Source organism: Convolutriloba macropyga, chromosome 7, assembly GCF_964194025.1.
Source record: "Convolutriloba macropyga chromosome 7, txConMacr16.3, whole genome shotgun sequence".
Taxonomy (NCBI): domain Eukaryota; kingdom Metazoa; phylum Xenacoelomorpha; order Acoela; family Convolutidae; genus Convolutriloba; species Convolutriloba macropyga.
The window spans coordinates 41,499,018-41,526,664 of NC_134474.1; the positions used below are offsets into that span (position 1 = coordinate 41,499,018).

Here is a 27,647-nt window from a genome sequence, read left to right on the forward strand (position 1 = left end):
TCAATTTTTAACATTAACTTTTGAAAAAAATTATGGACTTTAAATATAGGGCGAAATATAATCTGATAATAAAAAGGGGGAAAATTCCGAGCAAGTTAGGATAAGCAATTCATTCAGCACCGGAAGCGATGAAGTATAGCGAGTCAAAAATATCTTGAAGTTTTTTCACCCATCAACTTTCCACTCAATTTCGAGTAACTCGGAGCTGATTTTCCACAACTTCTCCGCGGCTTTGGAGTCTTTGGCGACGTCTCCGGGTTCTACAGCCCTGCAATCTGCATAGTACAGGCCAGACTCTGTTCGGGTTCTGTCACTTGCAGCACAATAGATGGTTGTGAATGCACCTGTTAATGTATGAAAATCTATGGAGTCATATAGCATCTACGATATTGAAGGGATATTTATCAATTGTTATTTTAATTATTTATAATTATTTAAAGGTGCTTAACTTAAAACCACTTCCACTATGGAAACTTTCAGAATCCCTATTACTCAATTGAGCAGAACAATTTTTATCAGAGGTTACTTTTTGATGGTTAATACAAAAAACTATGATGATATCCTTCCATTAAAGAATACAAAATTAAAACCCCCATAATTCGTATATCAAGAACCCAAATGGAGACAGCTGATAGCCTGCTCCAAGTAGATACCGAAAGCAGTTTACCTTGACGCTCATTGATTAATATTGGAATCCAGGAGAACCATTTCACTCCAAAATAAAGGAAGGAATCATTTCTCACAATATCAGTGGCGATCAAACCGGGATGAACCGCATATGTGTTCAAACGACCGCGATATAACTCGTTCAGTTGTTTCGTGAACAAAACATTTGCTAACTTTGACTGTGCATAAGCTTTAAAGCCACCGTAGTTGTTGCAACCGTTCAAGTCGTTCCAATCCATTTCAGCACCAGCGTGTGCAACAGAGGAAATGTTGATAATCTTAGGCCCTCTTTCGGACGCCAAAACATTGTTAATAATCAAGCTAGTCAGTAAAAAATGACCCAGATGATTTGTCTGAAATGTTATTTCAAAGCCATCTTTTGTGAATTGCTGCGTCCCACCATAGTAAGCATATCCAGCATTGTTAATCAGAATATCAATTACAGGGAATTCTTTGCAAACTGTTTTAGCAAATGCTCTCACGCTTTCGAAGTCGACTAGATCCAAGCGGCGGATTTTGAACCTATCCTCCGGAAGTTTATCTTCGCCTTCTTCTAGGCGAAGTTGGGCTACAACTCTTTCTGATTTTTTGAGGTCTCGATTGGCCATAATGATGGTAGCCCCTCTCAGTGCAAGATCTCTAGCTGTCTCTTTTCCAATTCCTGAACTGGATCCAGTAATTAGAACTATGTAGCCATCAAGACGGAACTTCTCCCGGTCCAAAAATTCGGGATGTGGTCCAGACCTCTCTAAGCATTGTTACTAATAAGACACGACTTTTAAAAGTTATTCAAAGGGTTGGCTGTCATCTTTATCGAAAACTAATGCCGTAGTAAATCAAAAATATCAAGCGAATTAGTGCAACAGATGCCACTAAGTACAAAAGGAGGATCTGTTTATCTGCAGTAGTTATTTCTCCGACCCCTCTCACTTAATATTTGTCGGATTTATCTGGTCGAGTATAAAAAGAATTCCCAGATATCAAATCTCAACTGATTTTTTTTTATATTTCAGGTGCTTCGCAAATTTCATCAACCTAATTGACATAGCTTCAAAACGTCATGACACCATCTCAGGTAGTCAAATATTTTCTCTTCATCAAGATCAACTTCTCCATTTTCACGAGAAAAATTACTACTGTTTCCAACTCATGCATCGAAGTTGACGTTATAATCAAATAAATAAATTATTTTTTTTACAGATTTCCCAAAACCAGCTTGGATTTTTGGGGAAAAAAGAGTGACTCGTGAAAAATATTTTAGTTGCCATGAATTCTCAAATTGTGGATACTCTACACAATCTACAGTCTTGAACAATTCAGTCTTCAAGCAGTTTTGAAAACAAATTTCCATACCTTACAATTCTCATATTTTAAGGAAAAACAGCTCGATATATACCACATTGACAAGTTAATACACAAACGCTCTTGAAATTAATGAAATCTAAAAATTGAAATTCGATGCAATTTCCTTAAATTTGAAATCAACGGAAAACGAAGCAAAGAAAACAGCACAAGAGAGCCTGATTAAAGAGTCTCAGAAATAAGCATCCGAACTTAATCTTCCGAACCCGCTTATTCGAAAGTTTGGCTTAATTGCCTACCAAATGAGGAAAGCTTTCAAAACATCTCATTATTGATCAAAAATCATTGATGTATAAAAATAAAAAAAATGCTTCCAACTAAAATAAACTTTGTAAAGTAAATAATGCCAAATTAGTGGGCCGGTGACCCCAGCCATTATTAGGACTAAGCGACAAGACAAACAAAAATCAAATTACAAACATTTACATCCAAAACTCACTGTAATTTAAAAAAACAGTAAAAGAAAGAGTGTCAAGAAAAACCTACACTAAACAATCAATTTTGGTTTTTCACTAAAAAAACCTAAGACCAGTTCTTGGTGAGACCCGGTAAAAGGTAGACAAAAAAAACACAAAGTCGAAAGTATACGTTTTCTTTAAAACAAAAAATTTCCAATAATGAACATCATTAGATGTCAATCGGAACCTATGAATAGGTTTCTGTTCATTCATACTGCGAAATGAATGATTCGAGACAAGCTATTATCCATAACATGTCGTACGTCTACAAAATTAAAGACAAATGCAACATCCGTTAGTTAAAACCAAAACCTAATCCGGAAAAAATAATATTTTCAACAGCGGCATCTTTGAACACAAATAATGAGATATTATACTTCTGAATAAACAGACTAGGTAACACGTACTTTAATACATTTTTGGTCTAAAGAAGCTCATTCTGTGCCATTTTTGATGAAAAAAGGGCTCAATTGTCAAAAATTTAGCATAGATTTTAGCCAAAAAAATTGAATCAAACAGTTCAACAACAGTCTTTTGTCCTTAGAGGTAAAATCAACAAAACTAATTTTTACCAATTTTAATATATTTTTGGCAAACAAAATGCGTAAAACTAGGAAAATCTGAACACTCAGAATAAAATCAGTCAAATGTTCACAAAACTTTAAACCTCGATAACTCTGTGGAAAACACGAAATTCAATAAAACCTTTGTTACTTATATATTCTATGCTGAACGGGCTTTCTAATGGTACCACTCACACGTCTCTACAGTGAATATATAGATCGGCGAAAGTTGACGGAACAAAAAAACCGAGTATATAGTTTCTCCCCCACTGAAGAGGATCGAAACAAAAATCTACTCATTAATGTGAACATTATTTGCTTAGGTTCAAATTTCGTTTTCATTCAGGAGAGCAAAACGCAATTTTTGTATTGTAAGAGTCTTTGAGCAGTTCACTTAAAAAAATTGAATTTTAATCAGACAAAGATTCGCTAAGCAAGCACTGTTCGGAAAACTTTTAATTGCTGACTTCATATTGCAATGAAAGTGACATCTTTTTCTGATCACTCAACAAACATTATGTCCGGTTCAAGTAGTTGACTGACGGAAAATTAAAATAAGACCTCAAAGACAACAAAGTCCAATCATGTTTTGATGCGTGCACGTCGGATCAAAACACGACGCAGATTAAAAATGCTTTTTGAGAAATAAAAGAAACCCCCCCCCCCCAACAGCCAAAGAGTCCCCGATTTCAAGAAAATTCTCATATACCAAAAACAAAAAACCCAAAACAAAAAACTAACTATCCTAAAGCAAATAAGGAGCCATCCCTCCAATTCACAATAATTTTGTTGAAATTCAATATATACGATGAATTTTGAGAACCTGAAAACTCCTTAAAAAACCAGTTAGAGCGCTGAACTGTATAAGAAAGCACTTGAATTGTCAGGTAACTAGAGCATGAAGAAGATATCCCTTCTGTAACGCAAACTTTGAAGTTTAGTAGAGTTTCCTTAAAGCTCATTTTTAGCAATGCGAAAACAAAAAATCAGTCTAGCAAAAACCCTATGACTATACAAATTAAAAGAACCCAATCAAATCTTAGTACAGCTACCAATTCATTTTAAGTAACTTCCCTGGGCGACACTGGATGGTTATCTTGTAAGATCTTTCAAGATTCTTGCAATAAAATGTACATCTTATAAATTCTCCTAAGACGAATGTTTGTCTTGTAAGATTTTGTAAGACGACTGTTTATCTTGCAAGAATGTTGCAAATTTAAAGGACTGAGGAACTACTGTTTCTTAGTATCTAAGAAGGGCACCAATACCCTCAGAGTAGGACGGCACGCACGCACAAAAAGTGACGCACTAGAAACGACCGTTTTGCTACAGAAACCGAAATTCAAATACCAATCAGTCTTTTTTGCTTTATCAAGAAACATTCTTATTTAAATAGAAACATGCAAGCTCAAATGAGTTCTATCAGGAACAAATTGAATATGGAGTACACTTCGCTGCGCTACAAGCAAATATAATTGTGTTGAGTTCTTTCAGGAACAATTTGGATAAATAGTAAAATTCATTGAGATACAAGAAAACAATTTTATCTTCGATTAGAATTTCGTGGAAAAAATTTACAAAACCTTGTGGGTAGCTTCATCACAGCTCTGCCGTCGCCTATAAAATCAACACTAAACTACAACTTGCTTGGCATTGAACCTGGAAAGACACAAAATTTGGTATTTGGACAAACAGTAAAAGTAAAGCATGTGATCGAAGATGCATTTGCAAAATTAGTCTTATTTGAAAAAAAACAACAGCAATATTTTTCTTTATTTATCGTTATTTCTTTTAAATCTTCTGTTCTATCTCTTACCTCAGGGACAAAACTACCGTACTTAAGGGGTAAACACTTCTTCTGACTGATTCATTCTGCTTTTTGCCGACATTTTTTCTATCAATTGAATGATTTTTTCGCTTTAAACTTATCATCATTCTTATAAACTATATTGCCAGTTTCAACTGAATAGTAATTCATATAAATACTGTTTATTAGCATCATCAAACAAGGGCGTCAATACTCTCCGAGTACCACGGTACATTTGCACAAAAGCGATGGAAACCAAACCATTAGTCACTGATCTTACGTACAAAGATACGTGCACTGATACAGAAACCGCAATTCAAATACCAACCTTTGTTTTCTTGGTTTTTCAAGAAATCGGCCCATTGAAATAGAAAAAGCACGCACAATTGAGTTCATTCGGGAACAAATTGAATATATAGTAATATTCTCTGCGTTACAAGTAAAGATTAGATTTTCGTGGACAAAATTTGCAAAGCCATGTGGTTAGCCCTTTCACAGCTTTGCAGTTGCCTGGAAAGTCAACAATTACTTAGAAGTTGCTGTATTGAATTTGGAAAGTCATGAAAAGATTGCTATTTGGGCCAACGGTAAAAAATAAAGCATGTGGTCGAAGGTGCATTTATACAATCAGTTTTTTATTTGAAAAACTAACAGCAATATGTCTTCTGATCGCTTTTCTTTTTAATCAAAACAACTGGTCTATCTCTTACCTCTGCGATAAAACTACCGCACTTAGGGTATAAACACTTCTTCTGACTGACATGTTCTCAGCTGTTTGCTAATATTTTTTCAATCAATTTAATGATACTTTTTTGTATTAGATTTATCATCGTTCATATAATCTACTTTGCCATTTTCAGTTAATTAGTTTTTCAAATAAATGATGTTTCTTAGCTTCTAAGAAGGGCATCAAAACCCTGAGAAGTGGAGGGCACACACGCACAAAATGTGACGAAAGCGCACAGAAAGTGACGAAGTCCTTAGTCACTGATCTTAGGGACAGTTATCAAAATGCCGTTTTGCTACAGAAAACGAAATTCGACCACCAATCTTTCTTTTTCTTTGCTTTTTCAAGAAAATTTCTCATTGAAGAAGAAACAAGCAAGCAGGGTTGAGTTCTTTCAGGAGCAAATTGGTTAAATAGTAAACTTCACTGAGATACAAAAAGAATAATTAGAAATCCGTGGACAAAAATTACCAAGACTTGTGGTTAGCTCCTTGATTTTTGCCGTAGCACAAAAAATCAACAATAACTAACAACCTACTTTATATTGAACTAGGATAGACATGAAAAAGTTGCGATTTCGGCCAAAAGCAAAACCAAAGCATGTGATCGAAGATGGTCATAAAACTATTAAACTATTTAAAACAAATGCAAAATGTTCTCTGATCTTTTTCCGTTTCAATAAATAACAACTGCTCTGTCTCCTGCAAATGGGACAAAACTACCGCACTAAAAGTAAAAACACTTCTGTTTTTATCTGCTTTTTGCCGACATTTTTCAAATCGATTGAATGTTTTTTTAGTCTTTGATTTATCATCGTTCTAATAATCCATATTGCCAGTTTCAATTAAACAGTAATTCACATAAATACTGTTTGGTATTATCAAACAAGGGCGTCAATACTCACAGAGAAGCACGGTACATTTGCACAAAAGCGACGGAAACCAAACCATTAGTCACTGATCTTACGTACAGTGATACGTGCACTGATACAGAAACCGCAATTCAAATACCAACCTATGTTTTCTTGGTATCTCAAGAAACCTGCCCATTGAAATAGAAAAAGCACGCACAATTGAGTTCATTCGGGAACAAATTGAATATATAGTAATATTCTCTGCGTTACAAGTAAAGATTAGATTTTCGTGGACAAAATTTGCAAAGCCATGTGGTTAGCTCTTTCACAGCTTTGCCGTTGTCTGTAAAGTCAACAATTACTTAAAACTTGCTGTATTGAATTTGGAAAGTCATGAAAAGATTGCTATTTGGGCCAACGGTAAAAATAAAGCATGTGGTCGAAGGTGCATTTATACAATCAGTTTTTTATTTGAAAAACTAACAGCAATATGTCTTCTGATCGCTTTTCTTTTTAATCAAAACAACTGGTCTATCTCTTACCTCTGGGATAAAACTACCGCACTTAAGGTATAAACACTTCTTCTGACTGACATGTTCTCAGCTTTTTGCTAATATTTTTTCAATCAATTTAATGATACTTTTTCGTATTAGATTTATCATCGTTCATATAATCTACGTTGCCATTTTCAGTTAATTAGTTTTTCAAGTAAATGATGTTTCTTAGCTTCTAAGAAGGGCATCAAAACCCTGAGAAGTGGAGGGCACACACGCACAAAATGTGACGAAAGCGCACAGAAAGTGACGAAGTCCTTAGTCACTGAATTTACGGAAAGTTCTCAAAAGGCCGTTTTGCTACAGAAAATGAAATTCGAACACCAATCTTTCTTTTTCTTTGCATTTTCAAGAGAAATTCTCATTGAAGAAGAAACAAGCAAGCAGAGTTGAGTTCTTTCAGGAGCAAATTGGATAAATAGTAAACTCCACTGAGATAAAAAAAATTAGAAATCCGTGGACAAAAATTACCAAGACTTGTGGTTAGCTCCTTGATTTTTGCCGTAGCAAAAAAAATCAACAATAACTAACAACCTACTTTATTGAACTGGGATAGACATGAAAAAGTTGCGATTTCGGCCAAAAGCAAAACCAAAGCATGTCATCGAAGATGGTTATAAAACTATTAAACTATTTAAAACAAATGCAAAATGTTCTCTGATCTTTTTCCGTTTCCATTAATAACAACTGCTCTGCCTCCTGCAAATTGGACAAAACTACCGCTCTGAAATTAAAAACACTTCTGTTTTTATCTGCTTTTGCCGACATTTTTCAAATCGATTGAATGTTTTTTTAGTCTTTGGTTTATCACCGTTCTTATAATCCATATTGCCAGTTTCAACTAAACAGTAATTCATATAAACACTGTTTGGTATTATCAAACAAGGGCGTCACTACTCTCAGAGTAGCACCGTACACTTGCACAAAAGCGGAGGAAACCAAAATCATTAGTCATTGATCTTATGTAGTGATACCTGCACTGATAGAGAAACCACAATTCAAACACCAACCTGTGTTTTCTTGGTTTCTCAAGAAACCTGCCCATTGAAATAGAAAAGGCAAACACAATTGAGTTCATTCGGGAACAAATTGAATATATAGTAATATTCTCTGCGTTACAAGTAAAGATTAGATTTTCGTGGACAAAATTTGCAAAGCCATGTGGTTAGCTCTTTCACAGCTTTGCCGTTGCCTGTAAAGTCAACAATTACTTAAAACTTGTTGTATTGAATTTGGAAAGTCATGAAAAGATTGCTATTTGGGCCAACGGTAAAAATAAAACATGTGGTAAAAGGTGCATTTATACAATTAGTTTTTTGAAAAACTAACAGCAATATGTCTTCTGATCGCTTTTCTTTATAATCAAAACAACTGGTCTATCTCTTACCTCTGGGATAAAACTACTGCACTTAAGGTATAAACACTTCTTCTGACTGACATTTTCTCAAATTTTTGCTAATACTTTTCAATCAATTTAATGATACTTTTTCGTATTAGATTTATCATCGTTCATATAATCTATTTTGCCATTTTCAGTTAATTAGTTTTTCAAATAAATGATGTTTCTTAGCCTCTAAGAAGGGCATCAAATCCCTGAGAAGTGGAGGGCACACACGCACAAAATGTGACGAAAGCGCACAGAAAGTGACGAAGTCCTTAGTCACTGAATTTACGGACAGTTCTCAAAAGGCCGTTTTGCTACAGAAAACGAAATTCGAACACCAATCTTTCTTTTTCTTTGCATTTTCAAGAGAAATTCTCATTGAAGAAGAAACAAGCAAGCAGAGTTGAGTTCTTTCAGGAGCAAACTGGATAAATAGTAAACTCCACTGAGATACAAAAGAAATAATTAGAAATCCGTGGACAAAAATTACCAAGACTTGTGGTTAGCTCCTTGATTTTTGCCGTAGCAAATAAAATCAACAATAACTAACAACCTACTTTATATTGAACTAGGATAGATATGAAAAAGTTGCGATTTCGGCCCAAAGCAAAACCAAAGCATGTGATCGAAGATGGTTATAAAACTATTAAACTATTTAAAACAAATGCAAAATGTTCTCTGATCTTTTTCCGTTTCCATAAATAACAACTGCTCTGTCTCCTGCAAATGGGACAAAACTACCGCACTAAAAATAAAAACACTTCTGTTTTTATCTGCTTTTTGCCGACATTTTTCAAATCGATTGAATGTTTTTTGAGTCTTTGATTTATCATCGTTCTAATAATCCATATTGCCAGTTTCAATTAAACAGTCATTCACATAAATACTGTTTGGTATTATCAAACAAGGGCGTCAATACTCACAGAGAAGCACGGTACATTTGCACAAAAGCGACCGAAACCAAACCATTAGCCACTGATCTTACGTACAGTGATACGTGCACTGATACAGAAACCGCAATTCAAATACCAACCTATGTTTTCTTGGTATCTCAAGAAACCTGCCCATTGAAATAGAAAAAGCACGCACAATTGAGTTCATTCGGGAACAAATTGAATATATAGTAATATTCTCTGCGTTACAAGTAAAGATTAGATTTTCGTGGACCAAAATTTGCAAAGCCATGTGGTTAGCTCTTTCACAGCTTTGCCGTTGCCTATTAAGCCAACAATTACTTAAAACTTGCTGTATTGAATTTGAAAAGTCATGAAAAGATTGCTATTTGGGCCAACGGTAAAAATAAAGCATGTGGTCGAAGGTGCATTTATACAATCAGTTTTTTATTTGAAAAACTAACAGCAATATGCTTCTGATCGCTTTTCTTTTTAATCAAAGCAACTGGTCTATCTCTTACCTCTGGGATAAAACTACCGCACTTAAGGTATAAACACTTCTTCCGACTGACATTTTCTCAGCTTTTTGCTAATATTTTTTCAATCAATTTAATGATACTTTTTCGTATTAGATTTATCATCGTTCATATAATCTATTTTGCCATTTTCAGTTAATTAGTTTTTCAAATAAATGATGTTTCTTAGCATCTAAGAAGGGCATCAAAACCCTGAGAATTGGAGGGCACACACGCACAAAATGTGACGAAAGCGCAGAGAAAGTGACGAAGTCCTTAATCACTGATCTTACGGACAGTTATCAAAAAGCCATTTTGCTACAGAAAACGAAATTCGAACATCAATCTTTCTTTTTCTTTGCTTTTTCAAGAAAAATTCTCATTGAAGGAGAAACAAGCAAGCAGAGTTGAGTTCTTTCAGGAGCAAATTGGATAAATAGTAAACTTCACTGAGACACAAAAAAGTGGTTAGCTGAGACTTGTAGTTAGCTCCTTGATTTTTGCCGTAGCAAATAAAATCAACAATAACTAACAACCTACTTTATATTGATCTAGGATAGACCTGAAAAAGTTGCGATTTCGGCCAAAAGCAAAACTAAAGCATGTGATCGAAGATGGTTATAAAACTATTAAACTATTTAAAACAAATGCAAAATGTTCTCTGATCTTTTTCCGTTTCCATAAATAACAACTGCTCTGTCTCCTGCAAATGGGACAAAACTACCGCACTAAAAATAAAAACACTTCTGTTTTTATCTGCTTTTTGCCGACATTTTGAAAATCAATTGAATGATTTTTTAATCTTAGATTTATTATCGTTCTTATAATCTATATCGCCAGTTTTAACTAAACAGTAATTCATAAAAATACTGTTTGGTATTATCAAACAAGGGCGTCAATACTCACAGAGAAGCACGGTACATTTGCACAAAAGCGACGGAAACCAAACCATTAGCCACTGATCTTACGTACAGTGATACGTGCACTGATACGAAACCGCAATTCAAGTACCAACCTTTGTTTTCTTGGTTTCTCAAGAAACCTGCGCATTGAAATAGAAAAAGCACGCACAATTGAGTTCATTCGTGAACAAATTGAATATATAGTAATATTCTCTGCATTACAAGTAAAGATTAGATTTTCGTGGGTAAAATTTGCAAAGCCATGTGGTGAGCTCTTTCACAGCTTTGCCGTTGCCTGTAAAGTCAACAATTACTTCAAACTTGCTGTATTGAATTTGGAAAGCCATGAAAAGATTGCTATTTGGGCCAACGGTAAAAATAAAGCATGTGGTCAAAGGTGCATTTATACAATCAGTTTTTTTATTTGAAAAACTAACAGCAATATGTCTTCTGATCGCTTTTCTTTTTAATCAAAACAACTGGTCTATCTCTTACCTCTGGAATAAAACTACCGCACTTAAGGTATAAACACTTCTTCTCACTGACTTTTTCTCAGCTTTATGCTAATATTTTTCCAATCAATTTTTTCTTCACCTGCCGATAGTCAGTAAAACAGATTTCGACAATGCAAGCTTTTCTTGTGCTAATATAAAAACTCAAATTCAAAAAACACTTCTAAAAAGTACAAAATATGTATCGGCTTCCTGCAATAGTGAAGTCTCATTGAAAACAAATTGGGACTGTTTTTTTTTCAGGAAGTTCAGTTGGTTCTAAATATTGACAGTGCGCCTTCAAGTCACGTAAGTTCTGCCTGAGGCCAATTTCGGTTCAAGTTTTCAATCTACCACCTAAATTATGAGATGCCTTTTGTAATTTGGCCCTTTTAGGACTCTGGCATGATAAATCAAAACCGGATTTTGCAAAATTTACACCGCTGATGATTTTCAATCAAGAGTCTCTACGTGAATCAAAATTAAAAGATAAAAAGTTAAGAATATTGTGAATTCATGTCCGTTCCATTGTTGCTGTCATGACTGCAACTACTCAGCATGGTTCCATTTAAAGAAAACTCCTGTCCGCGCAGTCTAATGAAGGGGTTTGCTAAAAATCGGAGAATTTTTTCCCTTTCAAGAAATAACTGAAGTTGCGTGAAGCGAACAATTTTCAAGTTCTCTCTCTCCTTCCAATCTCTCTCCATCCCCGTTCCCTCTCTCTCCCTCTTTCTCGCTCGCTCGCTCGCTCCCTCCCTCCCTCTCTCTCTCCACTTTCTCTTTCCCCTCTTTCTTTGACTGATTTGTTTCTTCTGTTATAGCCAAATTCCACTTTCTGGACTGAAACTACATCAACTTTCATTATTGACTTCACCCCTCAGCAGAAAAATAAAACCAAGAGAATCAACTACATCAACGTTCATCATTGACTTCACCCCACAGCAGAAAAAATAAAATCAAGAGAATAACTTTAGAAATTTAGAAAATTTCGATTCAGATTGGGAGCTGAGCTCTGAAAGTTTGGGCTCTGCGGACTAGGAAATTGACAATTCTACTCCTCCTAAGGCTCGACGTTTTCGAAGATGAGATGTGAAATAATCCATTGGAACTCAATGATGATGATATTGCCAGGAAAACTCTATTTCAGGACAACGAAACACCGCTGTACGCTGGATCTTATTTCTCAACCGAGTCTTTCATGCATGAAATTAATTGCATTTATTTCAGACCAACATAAACTTTTAAGTTGCGCGTTGAATTTTTGAAATTTTTTGCAAAATTTTTATCTGTCTCCAATTATCAATTCGAAAATTATCAATTCTTCACCTGCCGATAGTCATTGGAAAAGAAGATTTCGACAATGCAAGCTTTTGTTGTGTTAGTATAAAAACTAAAATCCAAAAAACACTTTTAAAAAGTATAAAATATGTATCGGCTTCCTGCAATAGTGGAGTCTCATTGAAAACAAATTGGGACTGTTTTTTGTCAGGAAGTTCAGTTGGTTCTTAATATTGACAGTGCGCCTGTTTTCAAGTCACGTAAGTTCTGCCTGAGGCCAATTTTGGCTCACGTTTTTAATCTACCACCTAAATTATGAGATGCCTTTTGTAATTTGGCTCTTTTAGGACTCTGACATGATAAATCAAAACCGGAGTTTGCAAAATTACACCGCTGATGATTTTCAAACTAGAGTCTCTAATTAAATTATATATCAAAATTAAAAGATAAAAATTTAAGAATACTGTGATTTCGTGTCCGTTCCATTGTTGCTGTCATGACTGCAACTGCAAGTGTACTCAGCATGGTTCAATTTAATGAACACTCCTGTCCGCGCTGTCTAACGAAGGGGTTTGCCAAAAACGGGAGAATTTTTTTCCCTGTCAAGAAATAACTGAAGTTGCGTGACGCTAACGATTTTCAAGTTCTCTCTCTCCCTCTTTCTCGCTCGCTCGCTCCCTCCCTCTCTCCACTTTCTCTCTCCCCTCTTTCTTTGACTGATTTGTTTCTTCTGTTATAGCCAAATTCCACCTTCTGGACTGAAACCACATCAACTTTCATTATTGATTTCAACCCTCAGCAGAAAAAATAAAACCAAGAGAATCAACAACATCAACGTTCATCATTTGAATCACCCCACAGCAGAAAAAATAACATCAAGAGAATAACTACAATCAAGAGGACCAATTTCTTCTCACGAAATAGTCGTTTCTGAGGAGAGACGATAGAAGCCACGATTTACGATGTGGTTTCTTGCATGAATTTCTTGACGGTAAATATGGTATGAGTGAATGGATGAAGCTATGTACGAGCAGCCTACCACACTGAAAGTTAATTACTTTTATGTAATTTTCATGAAGTTGGATTGTTTACGAAGCAGAACATAGAAAAGGGTGAAACAACAAACGGCCTAATTGATTTTCTCGATGAAATAACTGATAATGAACTGTGAACCCATCTTGTAAATCAATCGTTGGATAAAACCAAAAACAAGACTCGTTTATTGTTTGACATAATGGAATATTAGGGTAGGAGAGGAACTGAGGGTTTTATTAAAAGCAATTTTTTGAAAAATTCAATGTTGACTGCTTGAGCCCATAATAAAACGGGCACAGTGACCCCACCCCTCGTGACCCGGAGCCATTAAAAAGCAAGCAACAGCATAATTTAGGCAACTTTTCAATTCCTCAAAGTAATGGAGAGATTTCTTGATGTCCCGGACTCCGGTAAGACTTTCCAGAACGCCTGCTCACAATGATGAAAATGATGCAGGACTGCTTCTGTCCTACGAGACAGCCTTTGGCGATATCAAACCAAATTGCTGTCCGCAGCGGGGAAATGTTTCGCAAAATTTAGAAAATTTCGATTCAGATTGGGAGCTGAGCTCTGAAAGTTTGGGCTCTGCGGACTAGGAAATTGACGATTCTACTCCTCCTAAGGCTCGATGTTTTCGCAGATGAGATGTGAAATAATCGATTGGAACTCAATGATGCTGATATTGCCAGGAAAACTCTATTTCAGGACAAAGAAACACCGCTGTACGCTGGATCTTATTCCTCAACCGAGTCTTTCATGCATGAAATTAATTGCATTTATTTCAGACCAGCATAAACTTTTAAGTTGCGTGTTGAATTTTTGAAATTTTTTGCAAAATTTTTATCTGTCCCCAATTATCTATTCGAAAATTATCAATTCTTCACCTGCCGATAGTCAGTAAAACAGATTTTGACACTGCAAGCTTTTGTTGTGTTAATATAAAAACTCAAATTCAAAAAACACTTTTAAAAGTACAAAATATGTATCGGCTTCCTGCAATAGTGAAGTCTCATTGAAAACAAATTGCGACTGACAGAGCGTAAGTTATGCCTGAGGCCAATTTCGGTTCAAGTTTTCAATCTACCACCTAAATTATGAGATGCCTTTTGTAATTTGGCTCTTTTAGGACTCTGACATGATAAATCAAAACCGGAGTTTGCAAAATTTACACCGCTGATGATTTTCAAACTAGAGTCTCTAATTGAATCAAAATTAAAAGATAAAAATTTAAGAACATTGTGATTTCGTGTCCGTTCCATTGTTGCTGTCATGACTGCAACTGCAAGTGTACTCAGCATGGTTCAATTTAATGAAAACTCCTGTCCGCGCTGTCTGATTAAGGGGTTTGCCAAAAACGGGAGAATTTTTTTTCCTGTCAAGAAAAAAACTGAACTTGCGTGAAGCGAACGATTTTCAAGTTCTCTCTATCCTTCTCTCCTCTCTCTCTCTCTCCATCCCCGTTCTCTCTTTCTCTCTCCCCACTCTCTGTCTCTATCCCTCTCTCTCTCTCTCTCTCTCTCTCTCTCTCTCTCTCTTTCTCGCTCGCTCGCTCCCTCCCTCTCTCCACGTTCTCTCTCCCCTCTTTCTTTGACTGATTTTTTCTTCTGTCAGAGCCAAGTTCCACCTTCTGGACTGAAACTACATCAACTTTCATCATTGACTTCACCCCTCAGCAGACACAATAAAATCAAGAGAATAACTACAATCAAGAGAGGACCAATTTCTTCTCACAAAATAGTCGTTTCTGATGAGAGAGACGATAGAAGCCACGATTTACGATGTGCTTTTTTGAATGATTTTCTTGACGGTAAATATGGTATGAGTAAGCTATTGATGAAGCTATGTACGAGTAGGCTGCCACACTGACAGTTACTCACCTTTAGGTAATTTTCATGACGTTGGATTGTTTGCGAAGCAGAACACAGAAAAGGGTGAAACTACAAACGGCCTAATTGCTCTTCTTGATGAAATAACTGATAACGATTTGTGAACCCATCTTGTAAATCAATCGTTGGATATAAGCAAAAAAATACTGGTTTATTGTGTGGCGTAAAGGAATATTAGGGTAGGAGAGGAACTGAGGGTTTTTTGAAAGCAATTCTTTGAAAAATTCAATGTTGACTGCTTGTGTCCACAAGAAAACCGGCACGGTGACCCCTTCCCTGCTGACCCTGGAGCCATTAAAAAGCAAGCAACAGCATAATTTTGGCAAATTTTCAACTGGTGCAGTAACTTTTCAAAGTAATGGAGAGCTTTCTTGACGTCCCGGACTTCGGTAAGACTCTCCGGAACGCCTGCTGACACTGATGAAAATTATACAGGACTGCTTCTGTCCTACGAACCAGCTTTTGGCGATATCGAACCAAATTGCTGTCGGCAGTTGGGAAACGTTTCGCAAAATTTAGAAAATTTCGATTCAGATTGGGAGCTGAGCTCTAAAAAATTGGGCTCTGCGGACTAGGAAATTGACGATTCTACTCCTCCTAAGGCTCGATGTTTTCGCAGATGAGATGTGAAATAATCGATTGGAACTCAATGATGCTGATATTGCCAGGAAAACTCTATTTCAGGACAACGAAAAACCGCTGTACGCTGGATCTTATTTCTCAACCGAGTCTTTCATGCTTAAACATTTAAGTTGCGTGTTGAATTTTTGAAATTTTCTAGCAAATTTTTATCTGTCCCCGATTATCTATTCGAAAATTATCAATTCTTCACCTGCCGATAGTCATTGGAAAAGATTTCGACAATGCAAGCTTTTGTTGTGTTAGTATAAAAACTAAAATTCAGAAAACACTTTTAAAAAGTACAAAATATGTATCGGCTTTCTGCAATAGTGAAGTCTCATTGAAAACAAATTGGGACTGTTTTTTGTCAGGAAGTTCAGTTGGTTCTAAATATTGACAGTGCGCCTGTTTTCAAGACGCGTAAGTTCTGCCTGAGGCCAATTTTGGCTCAAGTTTTCAATCTACCACCTAAATTATGAGATGCCTTTTGTAATTTGGCTCTTTTAGGACTCTGATATGATAAATCAAAACCGTAGTTTGCAAAATTTACACCGCTGATATTTTCAAACTAAAGTCTCTAATTGAATCAAAATTAAAAGAAAAATTTAAGAATATTGTGATTTCGTGTCCGTTCCATTGTTGCTGTCATGACTGCAACTGCAAGTGTACTCAACATGGTTCAATTTAATGAAAACTCCTGTCCGCGCTGTCTAATAAAGGGGTTTGTCAAAAATCGGGAGAATGTTTTCCCTGTCAGGAAATATAACTGAAGTTGCGTGAAGCCAACGATTTTCAAGTTCTCTCTATCCTTCTCTCCTCTCTCTCTCTCTCCAACCCCGTTCTCTCTCTCTCCCCACTCTCTCTCTCTCATTCTTTCTCGCTCGCTCCCTCCCTCCTTCTCTCCCCTTTCTCTCTCCTCTCTTTCTTCGACTGATTCTTTTCTTCTGTTATAGCCACGATCCACATTCTGGACTGAAACTACATCAACTTTCATCATTGACTTCACCCCTAAGCAGAAAAAATAAAACCAAGAGAATCACTACATCAACCTCCAACCTCGACTTCAACCCTCTGAGCAGAAAGGAAAAAATCAAGAAAAACTTTGAAAATCAACGAATAAAGATTGAAGATGGGAGGACTAATAAATAATTAAATTTGTATTTTTTTAAAAATTAATAATAATAATAATAATTTCAATTCAATATTTGAATAAGGATTGAAATATTGCGACCTATAGTTGTTTTTTCTCAAATCGAGGTCTTAAGTATAGCTTTCTAGGATTTAAGACGAACGGATACCTTATAAAATTCTTTTAAAAACGAAGAGTTATCTTGTAAGATTCTTTTAAGACAAACAGTTGTCTTGTAAGCTTCTTCTAAGACAAACGGTGATCTTGTAAGATTCGTTTAAGACAAATGGTGATCCTATAAGGTCTTGTTGTGCCAATGGCTATCTTCTAAGATTCTTGTAACACAAATTTTCATCTTGTAAGATTGTCCGAAAACCTTGTAAGACTATGCATCCTCTTGTAAGATTCTGTCAGAATCTTGCAAGATCTTATGAGATAATTATTCGGAGTTGTCCCGGGTTCATCTGATATTTGTAGTGTTTAACAAAAGCAAGAGGCTTCGCTTTCTCGCTGATCATGAGTTTGTGAAAATAATTTTTGATAGCTACGCTTGCTTTTTTGTTTCATGTAAAACTTATCTTATCGCTGCATTAAAAACATCCGATTTAGATAGAAAGAGCATTTTAATTGTTTTTGCCAAATATTTTTGTGGAGCTAATTGGTTCACTATCATGAGCAATTTTAACATTAGTCTTTGCGCCTTCTGCGGTTCCACTGTTTATAGCATTTGTTATGCAAAAAAATCAGTGGAAATTCAATTTTATTGTTCCGACCACATTTTAGTGGGGAAGGAGGAACTATATACTCCAATAGGTTTTTTTTGTTCAGCCAAATTGGGCCGATCAATATATTCATCTGAGAGTTGTGAGTGGTATCATTAAAAAGCACGTATTTCCTAGAATATGGAGATCAAACGAGATTTTCGAATTTCGTTTCCTACAGAGTTATCGAGGTTTGAACTATTGTGAATATTGGACAGTTTTTATTCACATTTCCCGTAATTTTTGCTGAAATTTGGCTCAAATTTGCTTGTATAAATCAAATTAAAATTGTCAACCGTAGAGTGTTATTGCTCCCCTTAGAGATAGATGAACGTTGTTGAAATGTTTGATTGAAGATTTTTTGGCTAAAAATTCTGAAAACAATTACAATATTCAGACTTCTTTCATTAAAAATTGCACAAAATATGCTTTTTTGGTACCATTTGTTTACGTTTGCCGAAAGTAGAGACCTACCAACAGCTAAACGATCTCCGTAAACTCCAAAAAAGAGCTTGCTGAAATCGGGCATCCGATAAAAGTCTTCTCGAGTTAAAATCTTGCCGTATTTTTTACAAATTTAACTCGACAATTATACAAAAAAATGTTTTTTGTTTTGAGATATGTCACTAAGCAATTGGTCAAATTCGCATTGATTTGAAACTCTTGTGTGGTTTGCTGGACGCGGGACAAAATCAGGGATAGGATTGGTACCATCATGGATTGTTATAATCAGATAGTTTTTAATTTTCATTTTGGTGCTGCCTTTTTTCAAATTATTTTGATTTTAGTTGTTTTTAATGTTAATTACTAACAAAAATTTCAATTCACGGGTCCATTAATGGCAGCTCCCATATATGCAAAACTGAGGCCAGTTGTAGATAGTATGTTTCAGCGAACCTAATGGTTTTTACGGCTTTGAAGAAGAGTTTTAGTTTGAGTTTCTTGTTTAGAAGAGTTTCTTGTTTTGCCTTCAATTGTTAATCTTTTTGCAGTCTGATTGCAGAGTCTAACCAATCAAAGATCCAAAAGACTTCTTCGAGGGTTTTAACTGAACCTGTACAAAGGCTTTTGGTTGTTATCTTATGTCTCTTATGACATTGAATATATTTGTTTTCAAAATAAATTTCAGTCATTTTTTGAACTTTCAATTTTTCTTCTCACTTCTGTCATCTTTTAGCTTATTCTCAGTAAATACAGGTCAAACTTTCTTTCATATAAGATTAAAACTAATCTTTGTGTCAGACTTCTTAATATCCTCGTTGCTTTTGGTGCTAAAAGTTTTAATACAAAAACTTGTAATTTTTGTGCATAACTGCCCGTTTTTGCTGTTCTTTTTGTTTCTATGGTAAAATATCACATTACTAAAAAATCTAACAACAAAAGCGTTGCGAAATTCGTATTTGAACATATTTATTGTGTTCATGACATAAGCTGTTAAGTGCGTTCTCTTGCCAAATTTGAGCTTCTATCTTCCTTTTTCTTTACATGACAAATTATCACATTAATGAGAGCTCCAAATGTTGTCTAAAGAAACAGGAATAGAACATATTTAATGCCCTTGGTGTTTTTTATTTCAACGGCTGCGACATCGTTCTCTCGCAAAACTTAGATTTTTTCCCAGTTAAAATTTTCCCAAGTATTTGTCGTCCTCTTGTAGTTGTTCAACATAATCAGTATAATGAAATATTGCCACGCCTTCCTCTAGTTGTATAGGGAAACCAATTTAATGAATTCAGTTGATTGTTAAAGGTTTCAAAGACTTAAGTTAAATAAAAGGATTTTTGAAACCACTCTTTTGGTTCTTGACTTTGTCATCATGCCATTTAGTCTTATTTTTGAGAAGTCTGATCGACTTTTTGCTAAGCCATGCCACAATTTTCTAATGGTTATGTTTCTTTGATAATGTAGTTGTCAAAGTCTCATAGTTTTCATGGTTTCAATGATGTAGTTTCGTAAAATTGTTTGTGAACTTATGAGGTCCGTCCGCATTTCTTTGCCCTTATGAGTTAGCTTCACTAATTACAAACCAGGTTGGCTTCCTAAGGAGTTGCAAGGTGATCCGTTTTTCACAGTTGAAAGCGTTCATTTTTTACGAATTCGAAGAAAATCTCTTGAAAAATCAATGAATATTTGAATTTTTCATCTTACTTCTGCCAATATTTAGCAAGTATTTGTAAAGACAGATCACATCCTCTTTCTAGCCAGCTAAAAGTCAACCTCCATAAGAGTTTTGTTTTCATATAATGATGTGTTGGCTTCCGTACTACGCATTTTCTTTTAAAAAAATGAAAATTCATTTAAAGCAATTTCTGGATATCCGCCCATTTGTGAGGTTGGTTTTTAGTTTCCTTGCAACAATATCACTCCAATGGGAAAGCCTTTTTGCGTTGAAAAAAGGAACTCGCAACTGAACCTAATCATTGTTCTCAGTGAATTGTTTATGGTTTTAACGGCTGCGACACCGTTTTGTTAAAAAATTTGATTTTTTAAATTCTAATGACTTTTTCGTTCTTTTCGTAGTCGTATGACATTTTGTTTATAATGAGATTTGACAATCGCTTCCTCAACAGGTATAAATGAAGAGCTCTCTATCGCTCCCGCAACTATACCTCAGGCGGAATAAATGAACATTTTTAATGATTTCAGTTGATACCTAACCGTTTTAATCACTCAATCACTTAGTAAATAATGACTTTCAATTATGGAACTTTTCTCGGGATGTTGATTTTTCTGCTGTTTTTCCCGAATTGTTACGGAGTCTCATTAAGGACAGGTCTCATGACTTTTTTGTGCAGCACAACTTAATTTGTATTGTATCCGTTTTATCTGATACCATTTTGATTTTGTTGTGTATTTTTTTAAATATAGACATCGATAGACTTCTGGGAGCAATTATGCCATGGTGCTATTCACATCATGCTATTTAGTCTTATTTTTGACACGTCTTATTGACTTTGTGCTAAGCCATGCAACAGTTTTCTAATGGTTATGTTTTTTGACAATGTGAGTTGCATTGTCTCATAGTTTTCATGGTTTCAATGCTGTAGTTTCGTGAAATTGTTTGTGAACTTATGGGGTCCGTCTACATTTTTTACCCTTATGAGTTAGCTTCACTAATTACAAACCAGGTTGGCTTCCTAAGGAGTTGCAAGGTGATCCGTTTTTCACAGTTGAAAGCGTTCATTTCTTACGAATTCGAAGAAAATCTCTTGAAAAATCAATGAATATTTGAATTTTTCATCTTACTTCTGCCAATATTTAGCAAGTATTTGTAAAGACAGATCACATCCTCTTTCTAGCCAGCTAAAAGTCAACCTCCATAAGAGTTTTGTTTTCATATAATGATGTGTTGGCTTCCGTACTACGCATTTTCTTTTAAAAAAATGAAAATTCATTTAAAGCAATTTCTGGATATCCGCCCATTTGTGAGGTTGGTTTTTAGTTTCCTTGCAACAATATCACTCCAATGGGAAAGCCTTTTTGCGTTGAAAAAAGGAACTCGCAACTGAACCTAATCATTGTTCTCAGTGAATTGTTTATGGTTTTAACGGCTGCGACACCGTTTTGTTAAAAAATTTGATTTTTTAAATTCTAATGACTTTTTCGTTCTTTTCGTAGTCGTATGACATTTTGTTTATAATGAGATTTGACAATCGCTTCCTCAACAGGTATAAATGAAGAGCTCTCTATCGCTCCCGCAACTATACCTCAGGCGGAATAAATGAACATTTTTAATGATTTCAGTTGATACCTAACCGTTTTAATCACTCAATCACTTAGTAAATAATGACTTTCAATTATGGAACTTTTCTCGGGATGTTGATTTTTCTGCTGTTTTTCCCGAATTGTTACGGAGTCTCATTAAGGACAGGTCTCATGACTTTTTTGTGCAGCACAACTTAATTTGTATTGTATCCGTTTTATCTGATACCATTTTGATTTTGTTGTGTATTTTTTTAAATATAGACATCGATAGACTTCTGGGAGCAATTATGCCATGGTGCTATTCACATCATGCTATTTAGTCTTATTTTTGACACGTCTTATTGACTTTGTGCTAAGCCATGCAACAGTTTTCTAATGGTTATGTTTTTTGACAATGTGAGTTGCATTGTCTCATAGTTTTCATGGTTTCAATGCTGTAGTTTCGTGAAATTGTTTGTGAACTTATGGGGTCCGTCTACATTTTTTACCCTTATGAGTTAGCTTCACTAATTACAAACCAGGTTGGCTTCCTAAGGAGTTGCAAGGTGATCCGTTTTTCACAGTTGAAAGCGTTCATTTCTTACGAATTCGAAGAAAATCTCTTGAAAAATCAATGAATATTTGAATTTTTCATCTTACTTCTGCCAATATTTAGCAAGTATTTGTAAAGACAGATCACATCCTCTTTCTAGCCAGCTAAAAGTCAACCTCCATAAGAGTTTTGTTTTCAACTAATGATGTGTTGGCTTCCGTACTACGCATTTTCTTTTAAAAAAATGAAAATTCATTTAAAGCAATTTCTGGATATCCGCCCATTTGTGAGGTTGGTTTTTAGTTTCCTTGCAACAATATCACTCCAATGGGAAAGCCTTTTTGCGTTGAAAAAAGGAACTCGCAACTGAACCTAATCATTGTTCTCAGTGAATTGTTTATGGTTTTAACGGCTGCGACACCGTTTTGTTAAAAAATTTGATTTTTTAAATTCTAATGACTTTTTCGTTCTTTTCGTAGTCGTATGACATTTTGTTTATAATGAGATTTGACAATCGCTTCCTCAACAGGTATAAATGAAGAGCTCTCTATCGCTCCCGCAACTATACCTCAGGCGGAATAAATGAACATTTTTAATGATTTCAGTTGATACCTAACCGTTTTAATCACTCAATCACTTAGTAAATAATGACTTTCAATTATGGAACTTTTTTCGGGATGTTGATTTTTCTGCTGTTTTTCCCGACTTGTTACGGAGTCTCAATAAGGACAGGTCTCATGACTTTTTTGTGCAGCACAACCTAATTTGTATTGTATCCGTTTTATCTGATACCATTTTAATTTTGTTGTGTATTTTTTTAAATATAGACATCGATAGACTTCTGGGAGCAATTATGCCATGATGCTATTGATATCATGCTATTTAGTCTGACTTTTGACACGTCTTATTGATTTTGTGCTAAGCCATACAACAGTTTTCTAATGGTTATGGTTTTTGACAATGTGAGTTGCAATGTCTCATAGTTTTCATGGTTTCAATGCTGTAGTTACGTAAAATCGTTTGTGAACTTATGGGGTCCGTCTACATTTTTTACCCTTATGAGTTAGCTTCACTAATTACAAACCAGGTTGGCTTCCTAAGGAGTTGCAAGGTGATCCGTTTTTCACAGTTGAAAGCGTTCATTTCTTACGAATTCGAAGAAAATCTCTTGAAAAATCAATGAATATTTGAATTTTTCATCTTACTTCTGCCAATATTTAGCAAGTATTTGTAAAGACAGATCACATCATCTTTCTAGCCAGCTAAAAGTCAACCTCTATAAGAGTTTTGTTTTCAACTACTGATGTGTTGGCTTCGGTACTACGCATTTTCTTTTAAAAAAATGAAAATTCATTTAAAGCAATTTCTGGATATCCGCCCATTTGTGAGGTTGGTTTTTCGTTTCCTTTCAACAATATCACTCTAATGGGAGAGTCTTTATGCGTTGAAATTATAGGAACTCGCAACTGAACCTAATCAATGTTCTCAGTGAATTTCTTATGGTTTTAACGGCTGCGACACCCTTTTGTTAAATAAATTGATTTTTTAAATTCGAATGACTTTTTCGTTCTTTTTGTAGTCGTATGACATTTTGTGGATAATGAGATTTGTCAATCGCTTCCTCAATAGGCATAAATGAAGAGCTCTCTATCGCTCCAACAACTATACCTCAGGAGGAATAAATGAACAATTTTGATGATTTCAGTTGATACCTAATGGTTTTAATCACTCAATCACTTAGTAAATAATGATTTCCAAACATGGAACTTTTTTCTGGATTTTGCTCTTTCTGCTGTTTTTCCCGACTTTTTACGGAATCTCAATAAGGACAGGTCTCACGACTATTTTGTGCAGCACAACTTAATTTGTATTGTATCCCTTTTATCTGATGCCATTTTGATTTTGTTGTTGTGTATTTTTATTAAATATAGACGTCGATAGACTTCCGGGAGCAATTAATGTTTGTTATTATTTGAAATCTAGTCTCAGATTCTCGTCCATATATCGGCCATCTAATGAGGCATTATTTTAATCCTTTAGCGGTTTGCCGAACAATATGTGAGTTTTGAAAGTTTTCTAAGTATTCCCTATTGGATGGACAATTAGGTCAAAAATGTGGATGAGCGAGGTCGGAAGTTTATGTGTAAGCGCACATTACCGAGCCTCCTCGTTTTAAAGTTTATAATTGGTTAGCACCTTTCCAGTGTTGTGACATAGTGAATTAATGATTAAACGATTCAAAATTCTAACAAAAAATTTAAAATGATCAAATATTATCTCTCAAAAGTTGCGTAAACAATACAAACCGAGGTATGCAGCTCTCAGTAGCTCATTTGTAGCCATAAAAACCTGAATTTTGTGTGCAAAGCTATTTTAAGTTAAGTAAGACACGTATACCGAAATAATGAATTAGAAATATTTTGTTAAAAACCTAAGCTGTTTTCACGTAAGCAAGTTATTGAAGTCATAGTACGGAAGTTTCTTTTTCAACTATTGTGCGATAAATTATTCAGAACGAAAAATTAACGCGATACAACAAAAAAAGCAAACTAAAGACAGCCGCAGTGCAGTATATAGCAAACTTCAAAATTAAGTTAACACCCTCAAAATCAATTTCTGATTTAATACTGTACCAACCTGCAACCGAATTTTGAAAATAATTGGTATGCCATCAATAGCTTACTCTCGTGGTATTGCCTTGCCTGCCTATGATATTGGGATAATACGCAATGGAATTTTACTAGATACCCCAATGTAAAGTATGATGAATCCCATACAAGTTTAACACTAAAAAAGTTGCCACCAAGTGTTATTTAACTCACATCTTTTCTCAATTCGATGTTTGAAACAAATGAATACTCACTAATAGCTCAACAAACAAAAACAAATCACATATTCTAAAACCACTTTCTTTTTACTGTACTGTTACTTTTAAAAAGTTCATCAACTTAACACTGGTGTATGGGGTAAGTTACGAATGCACTTTATCGCAATTTCATAATTGGGCAATACGACTAGTGCAGGGATTGATTGTAAACATTATTTCGAAATGGGATCAAAAGTCTCTATTCAATCAATATCGGGTCATAAAATGAAATTTTATTCCGTAAAACTGGAGGGCGCTAACTTACTGTTGACGTGCGGTATAGTAGCGCTCATTTTACAACTTCACAGCTATAAAAAAAGTGTGTTCAAATTGCCTTACCACCAAACAGAAGACTTTTCACTCCGATGGAAGCCACAGTGTCAAACATTGACCGAACGAACGCCATGTTGATCTTTACAAGAAAGTGCCAGAAATTCACAATACTGGATATAACTGTCATTTTGGCCAGTTTATCTTCACGGTCAAATTATTGTCTGCTCGACAAACAATGAGCTACCATAGCGTGGAACTATTCAGAAATGATCAAAATGCAACATTCCGATTCTTGAAGATCCAGAAATTTGAGCTAACTACAGCTTGCCAGTCAGAATTGCGCACCCAGAATGTTGATAACTAATTGATCTGAAAACGACGACATATTCAAGAATTAAACGCGCAATAAAAAGAGGCACTGAGTTCCATGCCGTTTCGCCATTTAATAAATTTTTTATTCAACAAACGTTTTAAACAAAATTCCGTTAGGATTTTACATGCAATAGCCAAAAAACAAGATAATTTGACTTAAATTTGTCTCAGCTAAAGTCTAACCGAACAAACTTGGAAATTCAAAGAAAGAATTAAAATTAAAGAACTCATTAATCGCAAAACACTAAAATTTAATAGCTGTATTCATACCGTAAGAGAGCTCTGGTTCTCACAAAATGAAAGAAACGATCAAACGAATGGTTAGATATCACAACTTTTGAAATTCATCTGATATTATTTGTATTCAACAACGCCAAATTTCAGTTCCGATTGAATTTGTTGCTTCTCATCAATCTTCTGGTTTCAGTCTTGCCCATTCAATATATGAAATGTCTTCATCTCGCTCATTAAATGATTACCCATTGTTCAAAAAATTTCTTAGGAACGCCAAAAAATTGAGTTTTTACTCATGGAACACCAATGGGCCCCGGAAAACCATCAAACAAGTTCAAAGAACTGAAAAGCTCCTTCTATTATTACTATATCTCTGAACAACACTTTTCGAAAAGACTATTTTGTAATTTGAGGTTTTGAGGGGCCTTTTGTGGACTAGTGCTAATACTTCGTCAGATTTTCATTTAACCTTCGTGTTGTCCAAGTTAAAAAAAACCGATACACTAAGAGTAGACAACAGTGACTTAAAAAGCAGGGATTTCGTCACTCGACCATTGTCCGCGATTTTGAGGATTTTATACTTCATAGTACTGCAACAAATTCGTAGCCTAACAATTTATTGCTCGAATTTATTTAGTGATTACTTGAGGCCCAAATATGTCCCGCGACTTTATTTTACCCATGGGCCGTGCTGGTTTATCGGTAGTCGAAAAACTACTAATTGCCTTCTTAATCCAAAATAAAGAAAAAATTAATGGGAAATTAGTAACTTTTTACTGCGGTGAACTTTTTCTGAAATTTCCCTCTAATTGACATGTTGTTAACTGTCGTGGAAATTAGATACTGTAACGGTCGACTACATTGACACAATGTTGTCACTATTGTCAGCGCCCGCTCAAAATAGTAATCCTGGAGAAATGTGAAAGACATTTCCATTTTTGAAGCAAATCACCCCAAAAACAAACCAGCTCAATGACAAGAACAGCCTCGTTTGTGACAATAGCAATAAAAATAGAATGATCAGAAATGAAAAAAAAATGGCATCAGATGTCGAATGAAAACTCTTGTAAGATCTCTGTAATTGAACTTGTCGATTATTCAGCAATAACTTGGAAACACTTACAGCATCAGATGACCAAACGCCTGCTGCAACTGGAATCAGTAAAAGGCAGAAAGACAATATAAACCATTGAGAGAAGAGAAACAATAACTTCTTCAGAAATTTTTAAAATAAAAAAAAGACTCAAAATGAATCGGACTAGTGTTAAACGAATTAAAATTAATAATTACAATTTTAATAATGAATGAAACTTGTCAAATTTTGATAGAATCAGCCAAAATTGGGGACAAATATGAAGGCATGCATCATCATTTTGACCCATTAAACTTATATCTTTTTATTCAGCTGAATTTTTTTGTATGCAAAAGAATCTGAGGCAGAAACAACATTCGTCTAGGTGATAATTCGGAGCGTTTTCTGATATTTAGAAACTTCTATTTAGGGAGGGTTTCGAACCCATGACCTCCAGGATAAAAGACCCGAGCAGCATCCACTTCCCTACACGGGCTATGCAGGGTCTCCTCTCACAATCGCGTTTAGATTAGCAACAGACTTTATTTCTGAATGCTCGCAATTAAAATCACTCAGAAAGAAAAATCAAGCGTGAAGACGTCACTCGAAAAGTGAAATCGAAAGAATGTTCGGATCTTTTCCGTTTGCCCCCCCCCCCCCCCAGTACGTTATGCGCCCCCAAGTTACAGAGCACGTGCCATTACATAA

The 27,647-nt window shown here is 35.2% G+C and overlaps 1 protein-coding gene across 1 annotated transcript; it reads right to left on the reverse strand.

Annotated features, from left to right (window-relative positions):
- Positions 1-25,647, reverse strand: LOC142342290 (retinol dehydrogenase 12-like). The gene is made up of 3 exons (XM_075393576.1): positions 25,328-25,647; positions 668-1,414; positions 1-344 (listed from the first exon to the last, which is right to left on the reverse strand). The coding sequence occupies exons 1-3, from the start codon at positions 25,446-25,448 to the stop codon at positions 166-168; spliced, it is 1,047 nt and encodes a 348-aa protein (XP_075249691.1). The 5' UTR covers positions 25,449-25,647; the 3' UTR covers positions 1-165.
- Positions 25,648-27,647: the final 2,000 nt, after the last annotated feature.